The following is a 15,504-nucleotide window of genomic DNA, read 5'->3' on the forward strand; positions in this document are numbered from 1 at the left end:
CACTCCAGAAAAGATCTTTCCTGATAGCTGAAATGATGTTTGGACAAAGCCAGGGTAGGTAGTAATTGGCCATTTGTAGGGCTAAAGGTAATCTAAGGTAATTTGGCGCTGGTCCTGCAACATTCCAGTTCTCCTAAATCACAGCATCCTAGCATCCATCAGCCAGCCTCTTAGAAAGCTTAACACAGGCAAGGCTTTATTCTGGGAACTTCATGAACAACAAGAAAGTCAGATTTGAGGAGGGTGACAACAGGGACAAAGACGGCTGCCTGATGAACCTTAGAGGTGACGTGGGAAACCAGGGAGGAGGGTATGAAACTGTAGAACGATGTACCAGGACTTTATATTAAAATAGCAACACACACACTCACTCACACACACACACACTTACACACACATACACAAACACACATGCACAACGAGTCAGTCACACTCCTCATTACTGATTAGTCTGTAAACCTTCCACAGACAGGCAGGGAAGCCTCTGTCAGAAACTGTAGGAAAGCCAGGACCTGAAGGATAGAATTTCTTTTTTTTTCGAGACAAGGTTTCTCTGTGTATCCCTGGCTGTCCTGGAACTCACTTTATAGACCAGGCTGGCCTCGAACTCAGAAATCCACCTGCCTCTGCCTCCCAAGTGCTGGGATTAAAGGCATGCGCCACCACGCCCAGCCCTAGAATTTCTTTTTAAAGTTCACAAATAAAAACTGTTAATGACAAAACAATAACAACTGCACTTTCAGATTGCTGTACTGAATGCTCTGGCCTGGGAATATCGATTCCCAGTACCATGTTCCAATGTGGCAGCAGTATCATGAAGATTTAGTTATAGAACAAAACACATTTGTAAAAACCCCCAAAGCACTTGGCCCTCAATCTCTGAGTCCACACATTTTAAATAGGTTTTTAAGACTATAAATCATTTTGGTGACTCCTAGATGCAAGCCATTAGGAAGTTGAGTCTTACTTCAAGTTTCCTTGAAAATGTTAAACTTGGTGGGCTTGGTGGTTCACTCTTTTAATCCCAATACTCGGAAGGCAGGGGCTGGTGGATATCTGTGAGTTTGAGTCTGATCTATATCATGAATTCCTGATGGGCCAGGCCCATATAATGATGAAACCTTAGAGAGATGGGGAAGGAGAGAGCACTAAATATATCAGGAGTAAGTACTGTCTATCTTTGTTCTGTTGGGACCTCTTGATCATTCCCAGGCTCTGGCCCTTCATCTTTATCAAGGACAAAACAACATTTTTCTGTAAAATGTGCTGGACTAGAACAGGAGCCCAGAGGAAAGCTTTGCTCTTCTTTATGTAAAACAGTAGCAGGTTTATAATCGAACAGCCCCAGCACTCGAGCACCTCACTGGAAAAAACTTGTTCAAGGTCTCTGTTCTAGAGAACTAACACTGGGCTTGGTGGTACACACCTGTAATCCCTGCACTCAGAAGTCTGGGGCAGGAAGCCTGTGAGTTCAGGGCTAGCCTGGGCTATATAGTGCTACTCTGGGAAACAAAAATGGTTGGTAGTCTGTCCCTAAATTACCCTTCCTGAGTGCTGTGACCTAGGAAACTGAAGATCACTGAGCAAGTGTGAAGACAGAATGCACAAAGAGTGCCCAGTAAGGAAAGAGGAAAGTTGGAAGTGTGTGCACACATCGGGAATTCCAGGATCCAGCTTTCTGTTATGATCACTGAAAATTACTTGTTTTGGTTTTGTTTTGGAGCCTCTAAGCCATGGTCAATCAATTGACTCCACTGCTCTTGGGCCTGTGGTGAGGTCACACACCACAGCAGGAGCTTATGGCAAAACCATTCACCGCATAGCAAGGAACGAAAATGAGAGACAAGAAGAGCCCAGGATGCCAGAAGTCCCTTCAAAGGCATGTCCTAACAACCTGAGACTTGCGACTGGACCACACCCACCTCTTAAAAGTTCACCCACTTAAAAGTTTTACCACATAGCATGTGAGGGAAATCCCAGAGCAAAACTACAGCAGAAATTATGAACACAGGTCCTCACTCTACTCTCATCCCCACCCCCACCCCTACATCACAATCAAGATGGTGTGAATTGCCTCCTCGATATAGAAACTGGACTTTTTATCACACTGCTCATTTATTCAGGTTCACTTATGACATTGCAGGCACTCTGTGAACAGCCTGCTTTCCTCCCCTAAGTCACACCTAGATGGAATTTTTTCTACCGTAATTTATCTGCATCCCCTCTTATGGTCAGAACTTCCCAGTTAGCATCCTCTTCCCACAGATTGGACAGTAATACCAGTGAGCTACAATGAGCTTTTTCTCTTAAAGTCCAAGTGACCGTGTACATCTGTGGGAATCAGTGATGCACTATCTGTGGATAGCACAGGTAGACCATTGTCTTTTTCTTCCTGATCATGTTAGCATGAAGTGGCTGAATCCAGAGTGCTCACTTTCCCCAGGGGCTGGAAGACAGATGAGCCAGAAGCTCCTTCCTCTGTCAGCCCTCATGTCCAAGCTCCTAACAACTTTTCTCATCTATCTCCTGTGAAAGGAAATTAGACGTATGTTGTATAAGCACGGTAGCCTGTTCCCTTAACCACAGTGGCTGGCTGGCTCAAACACTGTGTGAGATGCACCGAACTCGTGACTCAGTCTACAGAAACCCTGTGGCCATAAGCTTATCTACTTTTGCAAAAGTCAAAACTGATTGCTGTCACTGTGGGGAAAACTACTATCACAAGAATCCCAGAAAAAGCCATAATTTAGGAAAAGGCCCCTAACTTCCAAACTTCCATGGTAGTTACAGGCTCTCCAGACTTTATCTCTTTTAGCCTTCTTTCTCTCAATCAGCACTGAACACGGTTGGCAGGTTGTATAATGCATAATAATTGCTTAAGAAAGGTCAGTTTATGAAAGAAAGGGTGAGGATTGCTTGAAGGCAGGAGGGAGGGAAGGAAGAAGAGAAGGGAGGGAGGGAGGGAGGGAGGGAGGGAGGGAGGGAGGGAGGGAGGGAGGGAGGGAGAGAGAGGGAGAGGGAGGGAGAGGGAGGAAGAGGGAGGGAGGGAGGGAGGGAAGAAGAGAGAGAGGGAGAGGGAGAGGGAGGAAGGGAGGGAGGGAGGGAGGGAGAGAGAGAGAGAGAGAGAAAGGAGAGACAGGGAGGAAGGGAGGAGAGACAAAGGAAGGGAGGAGGGGAAGAAGGGAGGAGAGACAGGGAGGATGGGAAGTGGGGATTTTTGTTTGTTTTCTATTGCTGTGATAAATACCATGACCAAAGGCAACTTGGGAAGCAAAGGATTTTTTTCAATTTCCACACCCTGGTAACAGTTCATCACAGAGGAAAGTTCAGTCAGGAGCTCAAGGCAGGAACCTGGAATCAGGAGCTGATGCAGAGGCCATGAAAGGGTGCTGCTTACTAAGTCATTTCCCCAGGCTTGCTTGCTTGCTTCCTTCCTTCCTTCCTTCCTTCCTTCCTTCCTTCCTTCCTTCCTTCCTTCCTTCCTCTCTCTCCCCCTCCCTCTCCCTCTCCCCTCCCTCTCTCTCTCCCCTCCCCCTCCCTTCCCCCCTCTCTCTTTCTTGTATGTGCACTGATGTCTTGCATTGGTGTCTTGCATTGGTGCATATTTGTCTCTGTGAGGGTGTTGGTCCCCTAGAACTAGAGTTATAGACAGTTGTCAGGTGCCATGTGGGTGCTAAGAACTGAGCCCAGGTCCTCTGAAAGAGCAGTCAGTGCTTTTATCCGCTAAGCCATCTTTCCAAATTCACCCTCCCCAGCCTGCTTTTTTATACCACCCAGAACCACCTGCCTAAGAGTGGCACCACCCACAGTGGGCTGAGTCCTAACACATCAATCCTTAAATAGAATGATTTGTCTACAGGCCGATTGGATGGAGGTGTGCTCTCCATTGACTCCCTTCTTCCCATGGGGTTGTGTGTAGCTGATAAAAAGCCTAACCAGGATGGGAGGAAAGAAACGGAGGGAGGGAGGGAGAGAGGGAGAGAGGGAGGGAGGGAGGGAGGGAGGGAGGGAGGGAGGGAGGGAGGGAGGGAGGGAGGGAGGGAGGGACTTACAAGGCATACTTACTTCTCTGCACCTCTATGTACTATAAGACATGTGGTTTAGTTCAGAAGAAATGATATCTTATACAAGTCATTTTCTATACCTTTCTGAGCCCATTAAATTGAGAAGTATCATGAATTATTAAGATAGACCAGAATTCAGAACACAGTTATATTTTATTTTAGCATGTGCTTTTTCGTTTCTATTTCAGCCCATTTGTATAGGTTACAATACACCTCAAACTAAAGGATGACACTGCATTGGAAAGGGTGACCTGGCAAGGAACCAGGAGCCTAGCTATGTCACCTAGCTACCTCCATGTTTCCTGGCCCCACAGAGACCCAGATGCTTCCACATGTAAAAGGACTGAAGCTAGTTAGAGAGGGAAACTAAACTTACCTCTTAGAACTCATCACCATGAACCCAGCGTGCTTGCCTTATCAAGCTGGTCTTCGACTTTTCCTTCCCATTGGGAAGGAAATAAAATTATTTACGAAAAAAAAAACTATTCTTCTAGGTTCTACATGCTTAGGAAAAACCTAATGCTAACTTAAGAAATGACTCCACAGGCTGCATCTCTACAAATTATAAGTCAAGGTCCCTCAAAGTAACTAAGAGCTGCATATTGGGAATTTGGGCACATGGTTCCATCGTTCAAGACAATGAACCCTGTTTTGTCTTCTTCCAGCTATCGAGGATGAGTTTGACTTTGCTCTAGGCAAGCAAACTCCAGCCTTCCTGAAGAAGTGTGTTTGCTACATCAGAAAGATTGCTAACATCGAACGCTTCGTGAAAATCCCAGAGATGGGGAAATACATGGACATAACCGGAACAGACCCAAGAATCGTCCGTGACCCAGAAGCTCAAGAGAAGCTGATAAAACTCAGGGATGAATTCATTCCTACCATTGTTGCATCCTCTAATTTGAGAGTGTACACATCTGTCACTCACTGTGACATGAAACTGGGCTATTCCCAAGAGATAGAAAACCATTACATAGAAGGACTTGGTAAGCAATTTTATGAAGACATGATTGATATAATTCAGGCAACAGTACAGCAGAACTTTGACACGGAGACTGATACGCTGTACGATGAAATCCTGCAGCACTCCTCACTGTGTAAAACATATGCCTCCTTCTATGAATACAAATGTGAATCACTAAACATCTTGCATAAATACATCCTTCCAAGCAAAACCGGGCATATCAACCCTCTCGTTGTGTATGGGGGACCATGCACTGGGAAGACTCTACTGCTAGCTGAAGTAGCAAAAAAGGTAAAAATAAATAAATAAAAATTAAAAATAAATCTACACTTTCCCTTCTGTTTGTAGAAATATTTTCCCCCTTTGGGGAAAATAATAACTTGATCAAATTCAATTTTCTGCGCTTGCTATCTGAATTGTAACTAGACTTTCTGGGATGGCTACTTCTGTGTTTCATTTCTGCTGGTGTAACAGATGTGCTGTGAGAACAGGATGCATGGGACAGGACTATAAAACCACTTTCTATAGTGACTCCCTACCCCCTCCCACCCACCTCAATAGGATGAAAGGAAACCCAATTCTTGAAAACCCTTATCATCCCTGTCATGCAAAACCTCGTCTTCCAGTTTCTCTAATCACTAAATCAGTCTCAATCCAACAATAAGTATATCCCATCTACAGTGATAACACTTTTGTCTATATTTTTCTCCTTCATCTGAGGCCTACCACAGTCAAACAACCTACTGTGGGTATGAGAGCACGAATGTTTTTATTGACATAGGATTTTTTCCTCCCTCTTTTCCTAACCCCAACCACACTTGTAATCTCTACTGAGTTGTAGTGTGGAAGTTCTAGAAAGTTGAGTCACCCAGGAAGTTATCACAGGACCCATCCTGCTGTGAGTGAGCAACAAACTTTTAGGAAACACTGTCTCTTCTGAGTCCTTCCCATCATTTCCAGAAGTTTCTTCTCCTCCTGCACCTCCAAGCCTGGACTCACTAATGTATCTCAACACATCTTCCCTAAATGCAGGGCATTGCACCTTTTTCTTGCTCATTGTTTTATCAAGTCTTAGACATTCATTAACAAACGTCTATAGTCTTTGGAGTAAGATCATCTCCATGGACCAGCAAATTCCTCAGGCAAACCCAGGGACCAGAAAAGCATCAAGCCTTACCATCTCCCTCTTCTTGAAGCTTCACATTGGGTTCGTGGGAAATACCCAAATACTCTTTGGCCCTCAGAACCCTAGACCAAAACATCCAGTCCAAGATAACAGTTCTGCTTATGACATCAGTGAACATGACAGTAAGTAGGTCCTTGTTTTGATCAGTGACACCATGACCATCTCCCCCTTCTCGGGTTCATGGGAAATACCCAGGTATTTTTTGGGCCTCGGAATTCTAGACCAAAAGACCCAGGCTGGGATAACAATTCTGTGACCTCATTTTAAAATGTAATATCTACTATCTTGTCATGTCAGCCTAAACTGTACTAACCCAAATCCATTTTAATTTCCTTTACACTTGGCATTAAAATAGAACAGCTTCTACGAGTCTGATGGTCACTTAGAACTGTCTTGTTGTTCTTTTTTACACTGTCAGGCAGAGCCTTATCTCTCTGAATAGTCCTGTAGTCTGCTGTGTGCTGCACAATATCAAATTGGTCACCATGAGTACAAAAACAGGGTTTCTGCATTGCACCTCTTGTGGGGATTTGGTGCCAGAGCAAATTTACAGATGAGAATCGGGTATATAATTCTTAACCTAATTGTACATGTTTTAGTTCATCATGATCATCTGCTTTTTATGCTTGTGTGAGAAGATCCAACCACTTCTTTAGTTAAGCACAAGATTAAGTAGAGACCTGACCTTAGGCACCATGTCCTATCAGAATAAATTCAGAGAAAGGCAGAGAGAAGGAGAGAGACTTTAATCTCTGGTTTGACGAGCCCATATATGTATCTTCAAACTTCAGGATTCTTTCTCACAAGCACACTGATGACACAGTGAAGGGCACATAAGAAGTCTGATGGGGATTTCCTTCCTGTTACAAGGAACAAATATTGTTGAACTGATGGAGTAGAAGATCCCTGTGCTGTGTCTTCATGTGCATGTCAGGTCACAGGTTGCATGAGACAGGCTGATGTGCGCATACAGAGAAGCCTCTATCTCTACTCTGCAGGATGCTGGTCATATGAAGTCCATCTTTAATGATGACTGCGCTGTCTTCTGGAGATCTGGTTCAGTTGTGGGTATCTGGATACACATAGTCCAGGGTTTTGCTTACCAGTTTCTTTGCCCCCTTTTCTCACCATTTGCCTCTACTGGCAAATGACTAGCTATGTGTCAGCAACAAGTTTCACTGTCTAGTGTACTTGTTTCCAACGGGCATCTCATGCTTGTCTCATGTGAGTCTAGCTCATAACTATAGAGCAGTCCCCAACGAGAACATAGATTGCTCAGCATGTGAGCAATCAACGTCAAGCCTAACAGACTGTGTTTGGGTTCTGATCAGCTACCAGTGAGCCATTGGTGCATGGTGTTGCCATTATCCCTAAAAGCAGCTTCCAACATCAAAACTAAGTAGCAGAAAACTCCTTGTGCTATGCCATTTATCCAACTCACACCCATAGACCTTGAATCTTACTTTTTTTTCTTACTCTGAACTATCTCAAAGATCCAAGCTTCCTAATTGATAAAAAAAAAAAAATCTACATATAGTAAATAATAGAATTCATGGGCTATTCCCTTATTTTCTAAAGAGCATTCTTGGTAATAAAACAGCTGAAAGGCTTTAATCCCCCTAAAATACTCCATGGGGACTCTTGCACTTTGATCATATTCCTTCTCCACTTTGACTCTTCAGCCATAAAAAGAAAAAAAATAGTGAATTTTGCTGGTCCACATATGCTTTATTCCCTTAGCTCTACAAAGAAGGGGGGGGGAGAAAGAGGGAAGGGAGGGAGGGAGGGAGGGAGGGAGGGAGGGAGGGAGGGAGGGAGGGAGGGAGGGAGGGAGGGAGGGAGGAAGTATAGGATGTATGTTAGATATGGCTCTACTTCAGTTTTGCTTCTAATGACCATCCACTTGAAGCATTTAGTGATCTAGCCTGAGCTTCAGCTTCCTCTCTTATTAAAAAATCACTGTCAGTCCATGTGCCTTTCAGAGAGATCATATTAAATGATGACCACCTGTCTGTACAATGGAATATTTGAAAGCACAATAATTAACTAACCTCTTACAAACAGTATTATGTAGATTTTAATGATTCATTTTTCTTCTTAATTATGTATATTGTGTGTGGGTATGAGAACATGAGTCCAAATATCCTTAGAGGCCAAAGGGGTACCAGTCTCCTGGAGCTGGAGTTACAGATGGTTGTGAACCAACTGATGTGGGTGCTACAAACCAAGAGTAAGTCACTCTTAGCTGAGAGCCATCTCTCTCGTCTCAAATTACAGAGATTTTTATGATGGAAATAATTATCACAATGATGATCCTGTAGAATAACAAAAATTACACTCAGTTACAAAAGATTCTATTCAATATAATATTGGTAGTGAATATTTTGTTTCATTCTAATTAACTAAAAATTTGCCATCCACATATGGAGTTATATATTCTCAATTAATGAAAACATTCACTCCATGCAATTTATAAATCATTACTTAAGTTAGCTATTAAAGAAGCACTAAGTATATGCTATGTGCAGACAACTACCAAAAGTTAGGGATTTGGATGAAAAAAAACGAGCAGACTATGCACTTGGAGTTATGGTAATTGAACACTCTGGTTTTTAGAACTCAAATATTTCCTTATGGTTAAGAAGTACTATTGCTACCCGTGAGTCTCACCTACAGATCTGTGCATGAATTTAGTAGCAGCACTTTGGCCTTCCCAGATGGCCTGTGCATTTATTGGATCAGGGCTTTTTCTCTGCAAGGATAGTGTTAGTCTGAGCTCCAGAAGGGAACCTCGTTGATTATGGCTGCATAAAGGCACAGCGCTGTTCTAAATTCTGCTTGTATGTTTTAGGCTTATGGCTGGCTACATGAAGACACAGGGCCAGACTCTGACCCAGTTGTCATTGTGAGATTTCTAGGAACAACAGACATGAGTATTGATCTGAGGACACTTCTTCTAAGTGTCTGTGAACAGCTGGCCGTCAACTACCGGTGTCTGGTTCAAAGCTTTCCTAAGAAGATCCACGACCTTCGTGACTTGTTTATAAACCTGTTGAATGAGTCTTCACTGCAGAGACCTCTGGTAATCATATTGGATGCCCTAGAGCAGCTCTCGGAGGCCGACGAAGCTAGGAAGCTCTGGTGGCTGCCCGCTCATCTTCCCCGGTTTGTGCGGATCATCCTCTCCACACTGCCTAACAAACATGGGATCCTGCAGAAACTCCGGTGCCTTATCCATGAAGAAGACAACTACATTGAGCTGATTCCCCGGGACAGAAAGATGTGCAGTCAGGTCCTCAAACATCAGCTGCTGAGGGTCAAAAGGAAGGTCACGTCCGGCCAGCAGATTTATGTAAATAATGCATTCTCCAAGTGCACACTGCCTATGTTTGTGAACCTAACTTTCAGAGAGGTGAGACACTGGAGATCTCACAAGGATGTCGATGAGTCCTCCCTCTGTGTGACTGTCCACGAAAGCATAGAGCAGTTATTCTGGTCCTTGGAGAAGAAGTGTGGTCAGAAACTGGTCTCCAGGGCTCTGGGTTACATCACCATGGCCAAAATGGGTTTGAGTGAAATGGAACTGGAAGATGTATTAGCTCTGGACAACAGCGTTATGAATGAACTCAATGAGAACACCAGACCCAGCAATCCCCTGAGAGTACCTTACCTGTATATTGCAAGGCTCAAGGAGGGTCTCAATGGGTACTTAATAGAAAGACATGTGAAGAATGTCACACTCTTAGTCTGGGCCAACAGACACCTGCAGCTCATAGCTCAGAAGCTGTACCTGCAAGAAGACAGCAACCTTCGAGAGATGCACACAATCCTGGCAGATTACTTTCTAGGGGTGTGGTCGGGAGGCAGGAGGAAAGCTTTCTGCCTGGAAGACCCCTACTTGAATGGCTGCCTCGACTTAGAGAACAGAAGTCTGCTTGAGGAAGAAAAGCACTTCATGGAACAAGCATCCTTCGACAGGCAGGCCCCCGACCAGCCCTGGGTTTTCCAGTGTAACCCACTAGAGCCCGACATCTTTTTTGTCAATCACCGGAAGATGTCTGAGCTCTTGTATCATCTGACCAGGTGTGGGAAAACCGATGACCTCCTTTATGGAATCATCATGAACTTCAGCTGGCTTTACACCATGATCAAAATTGGCCAGTTTGACAAAGTGCTTGCCGACATAGAACTGGCTTACAACTACTCGCAGGAAAAGGAGCTGAAGTTCCTGGCCAGCACACTCCGTAGCATCAGAAACAAGGTCATTGCATTCCCAGGTTCCCTTTCAGCAGAGCTGCAGCAAAGGCTGCTGCCTGTTGTGAGTTCCCTGCCCAAACTCAGACACCTCCTTTTAGAATGTGACAAAGACGGACCCAAATACTGCTCCATCGTTCCTCTCCATTCATCCATGGATGTGACATACAGCCCCGAGCGCCTCCCCTTAGCATCCAGCCACCTGCACGTCACAGAGATCCTCCCCACCTGTAACCCCAGCACTGTTCTCACAGCTCTGGAAAATGGTTCCATCAGCACCTGGGATGTAGAAACTCGCCAGCTCCTCCGGCAAATCACTACAGCCCAGTCCGTTATCCTGGGCATGAAGCTGAGCAGTGATGAGAAGTACCTTGTGGTTGCTACGACAAACAACACCTTGCTGATTTACGACAATGTCAATTCCTGTCTCCTGTCTGAGGTGGAAATCAAAGGGACCAAGCATGGAAGCGGCTCCACCTACATCAATGGATTTACACTCTCGGTCAATCATGCCCTTGCGTGGCTAGAGGCCAGCAAAGATGTCACTGTCATTGACCTGCTCTATGGATGGCCCCTTTACCAGTTCCACTGCTGGTATGAGGTGACATGTGTCCAGTGCTCCCTGGATGGGGTATATGCTTTCTGTGGCCAATACCTCAATAACACCACCATTTTCCACTTAGGGAGTGGAGAAAAAATATGTACCGTGACGTCAGAATTTTCAGGTGGCTTTGTGAAGTTTCTTCTCATCTTGGACACAGCTCAAGAGATGGTCATGGTAGACAGTGAGGGAAGTCTCTCGGTTTGGAACACCGAGGACATATCCAACCCCCAGCTGACTGAAGACTTTGACTGTCGGAAGGAAGACAGCGAAGTGGTGAGCATTGAGCTTTCGGAAGACCAAAGTGCGATTCTGATCTGTAAAGCTCTCAGCATTGAGCTCTTAGACACCGGCATGTGGAAGGTAGCTGAAAAATTCCGAGCCAGGCACAACGAACGCTTTGTATCTGCCGTGCTATCCAAAAACGGGGACTGTATCATCGCAACCATGGAGAATACCCCAGCGGTATTCTTCTGGAGGCGGGACACAGGACAGTGCCTGGCGAGCTTGCAGGAAAGCTCGGGTACCATCGTTAAGTTGGTAAAATCCAGTCACCACAATATGCTACTGTCTTTGTCAACCAGTGGCGTTCTTTCCATTTGGGATATAGACATAATCACAGCTATGTCCAATATCGATAAAACTGGAAAACCCATTCAGAGTCTGGTGTTGCCGGCCAGGGGGGAGATCATCTACTCTCTCGATGGCTCCGATTGTGTACATAAATGGAACTTCAGCAGTGGGTTCATTGAAGCAGTATTTAAGCATGAAGGGATAGTCGAACACTGTGTGTTAACGTCCACTGGGGACCTAATGGTGACGTCAGATGACAAAAGCAGCCAGTACGTCTGGCATACCAGCAGTGGGGAAAACCTCTTCCGAATTAACGGGCAGAGGATCTCTCAGCTGCTGATCACCCACAACGACCAGTTTGTGGTCTCTCTCTGTGAGGAGAACGCCTCCAGGGTTTGGAGGCTGGCCACAGGCCACAGAGTCTGCAACATCTTGACCACTTTGCAAAATGCCTTCATTACCTCTGCAAACACCTTCGTGGTGGGAATGACGAAAAGCAAAGTGCTGGCAGTCAGTCTCTGGACCGGAAGTATCACCAAGAAATTCTGCTGTGAGGATGGGATCACCATTGTGAATTTCAAGTTGATCCCCGACTGTCCTGACGTCATCGTGTTTATCACGTCAGCCGAGACCGTGAACCTCTGGAGCCTGACTGATGAAGTGATTTGTCGGCGTGTGCAGCTTCCAAGCAACTTCTTGAAAAACCTGGAGGATTTTGAAATTTCTCCCAATGGGAAGCTCGGCATTATATCCCGTGGAGATGAAAATATCAATGTGCTGGATTTACACAGTGGAAAGCTACGGGTGGTTCACGCCTCTGGAGTCATCTGGAGGCAGAGGCTCTCTCGAGATGGTCGCTACCTGGTGTATATTTGTTTCCGGAATGGGGAGGAGGAGGAGGAAAACGATGCTATTTCTAGTTTAATAGTGATGAGACTGGCTGACGGCAAAAACATCGGTGCTTGCTCCCTATACAAAACACCAACTTTCCTTGCACTTTCTCAGAGACACCTGAACATCATCGTCGGCTTTGATGATGGGAGTATAGGGATATACACAGTTGTGGATCGTGTAGATGCTGCGTTGAAGATCAAAATTGCCACATCGAATAGCAGACAGATTTTCAACAATGCAACGCAGACATCCAGGCCAAAGTCAAACAGCTACTCCTTTAAAGTGTCTGTGGATTGCTTATGGCGAGAGTCCACTGAGGTCTTTGCAAGAGACAGCCCCATCACCGTGAGTGACTCTTCTGAGTCCAACGAGGCAACACCCTCCAAGAAACACAATTCTTGTTATGACCGAGTGTGTGCTGCCCTAGAATCCAGGAGCCACAGCTACACTCCAGATAACTGACACGATGTTTATCCTACTCAACCGAAATACATAATCCATGTATGACAGAAGAAAAAAAAAAGCAAAGTGCATCTTCTGGACACAAATGATGAGCTGCTAATTTCTGGAATTCTCAGTTTACTAATATTCTCACGAAAGGAACAAAACTATGAGACTTGGGTGCCATCTTTTTGTCCAAATGTATTCGAGAAAATAGAGAATGTCCAGAAGAGACGGTAAAATGGCCATCTCCCCCAGAAGAGAGCAAATACAATCTTTTAAATTTGCTGTGTAATAAGAATCAGCACAATTCACTACATGGATTCAGATGAGAGAAGCTAGAGGTAGTTATAGGTAGACCAGTTGGACTAGAATTAGCTCTACAGAAGCCAGTTGAAATCGTGATTGCAGAGGACCGTTTGACTCTGAGTGGGGGGGATGTGACAGCCAAACGCAGCCTTAATATCTCTTTACGTTTCTCGATCCTGACAACTGTGTAAACGCAAGAGGTCTAATGGTGCAAAATTGTGTAAGAAAGGTGTCCAGATGTGTTTCGGTTTTCCAGGACAGCACACAAAGCATGTGAGATGGTGAACGGACCAGGACAAGAACTAACTACCATTATCATAGGGCTACTGAACATGGAGAGTCAGTCTTCATCAAAACACAACGACTGCATGCAAGGGTTTCTGTGCAATGCGATGTGTAATTTTTAAACTGTTTCTCTCGTGGATTGCAAAAGAATCCCACTTAATGAGAAGCCACAGTCCGCTCACGCCTTTTCTTGCGATGCATATTCGTGCTGAGTGTAAAGAGGTATGGGAAGGGCATTATGAGTTTGATCAAAGCATCTGTCCGTTTATTTGTTGTACTTTACCAGAGTCCGCACTCTCCAGTCAGTTGTGGGGGAGCCTAATGTTTCCCAGACCCCTGCAGTATCTTAATAGAAAAGCAAGCTTTTGAAACACACCATCTCTGAAACGCTGGTGGCACTGCCTTACTCTCATTCCGCCTCTCTCCTGTGTAAAATGCAGATAAACGACCAAAAACTCTGGGACAAACTGAATATGCCTGTCTCTGTGCTAAAATATCCCATAGATCTTAAGGGCATCCAAAGGTTCCTATCATTCCCTGTTTGTAATCACTTTCTTACTTCCACACACCGTATGTACACTTCTCTCTCTGTTCCACTTCCAGATTGAGGACTTTCCCAGTCTTACTGTTTCAAGGCTGAAACTATGAAATGGCATTAAAAAAAAAAAAAAAAGACTTCATCAATTTGATGGCAAATATATCTCAGAAGGTGAAGGTGGTTTTCTTCCTTCCAAGTCCTCCACGTGGCATGTCCTGGAAGACCTCTCAAGGGGGTCACTGATAGTAATTGGTTTGATTTTCTCTCAAAGTGGAACTTACTTAAATCAGAACATTGAACAAAGAACCAGCTTATTTTCATCCTGGCTCTGCTTGTGACTCAGCATGTACCTGTAGTTTGACCTCTAGCCTCACCGAGTTTATTGCTTTTGTGGACTGCAAAATGAAGACGGGGATAGTTTCTGCTGTAGCCTGTTAACCTGGTGGGGATGCCAGGGAGTGATATGAGAAAAACATTACACAGTGCCATCTTGATTGCTGACACGGTAGGAAAAGGGAAAATTATCTAAACCCCTAGAGAATCCAGTTGTATTCCACTGGTGGAAGGATTTAACACGTAAGCATTTGAAGGTGTTGTTCAGATAGCAACACCCTTCTCCATGGTGAAACACCTTTGTTCAATGTATTCCTCCTAGTTTAGCTACCAACCAGTAAGTGGAAGCCCTTGAAGGGCTAAGATCTATATACACGTGATCTGGAGTCCATACTTTCAGCTCTTCAGCCAACACATTCTTATTCCTGTTCTTATCAGTTGAACGTCCATGCCATACATTTCTAAGAACTAAATGCCTAGGTGGGTTACATGTAGTGTGTGAGTGTTCTGTGAAAAAAAAGAAAAAAGAAAAAAAAAAAAACCTCTAGAGTGTAACAAGTGACTTGAATGATTTTTTTTCCTAACATGTTTGCAACTGATAGCTCATGTTGAATGTTTTTATGTAAACTTTGTATTGTTGGGATGAATTACCCAATCAGAGATTTATATTTTCATAAATGTTACATTTAGTTAAAATTTTGTTACAGAGTTGTTACACTAGAAAGTTATTTCAGTGTTCAAACAATATACAGTCTTGTGTATGTATCGTTTGTATGAATAAAAGATGAGCTACTAAAAACTTGAGTGCTACTGATTTTTTTTTCACCACTGAGGTTGGCCAGATGTGGAAGACCTCACTTACCGGTAATTATTCAAATTGACCAGGTGCCGAAGGGGCCCTAGAATATTCCAGGAGCTCCAGACACAAAGCCATGGCGTCTACACAATAGTCTCAAAAGTTTGGCACTATTATTATTCCACATTTATAGGTGAAAAGAAAGGACCATGGACCTAATTCCAGTACATCACTAGCATCTTGGTTAGCTTTCTCAAAGTACATGA

The 15,504-nt window shown here is 44.3% G+C and overlaps 1 protein-coding gene across 2 annotated transcripts in view; it reads left to right on the plus strand.

Annotated features, from left to right (window-relative positions):
- The window catches only part of Nwd2 (NACHT and WD repeat domain containing 2), a 161,444-nt gene extending 146,203 nt beyond the window's left edge, over positions 1 to 15,241 (plus strand). For both annotated transcript variants that reach the window (NM_177006.3, XM_006503991.4), the window contains exons 6-7: positions 4,730 to 5,319; positions 9,066 to 15,241. In NM_177006.3, the coding sequence (NP_795980.2) occupies positions 4,730 to 5,319; positions 9,066 to 12,998 (4,523 nt within the window). In that variant the 3' untranslated portion in view covers positions 12,999 to 15,241. The remainder of the gene's footprint in view (positions 1 to 4,729; positions 5,320 to 9,065) is intronic.
- Positions 15,242 to 15,504: the final 263 nt, after the last annotated feature.

Source organism: Mus musculus, chromosome 5 (assembly GCF_000001635.26).
Source record: "Mus musculus strain C57BL/6J chromosome 5, GRCm38.p6 C57BL/6J".
NCBI lineage: Eukaryota > Metazoa > Chordata > Mammalia > Rodentia > Muridae > Mus > Mus musculus.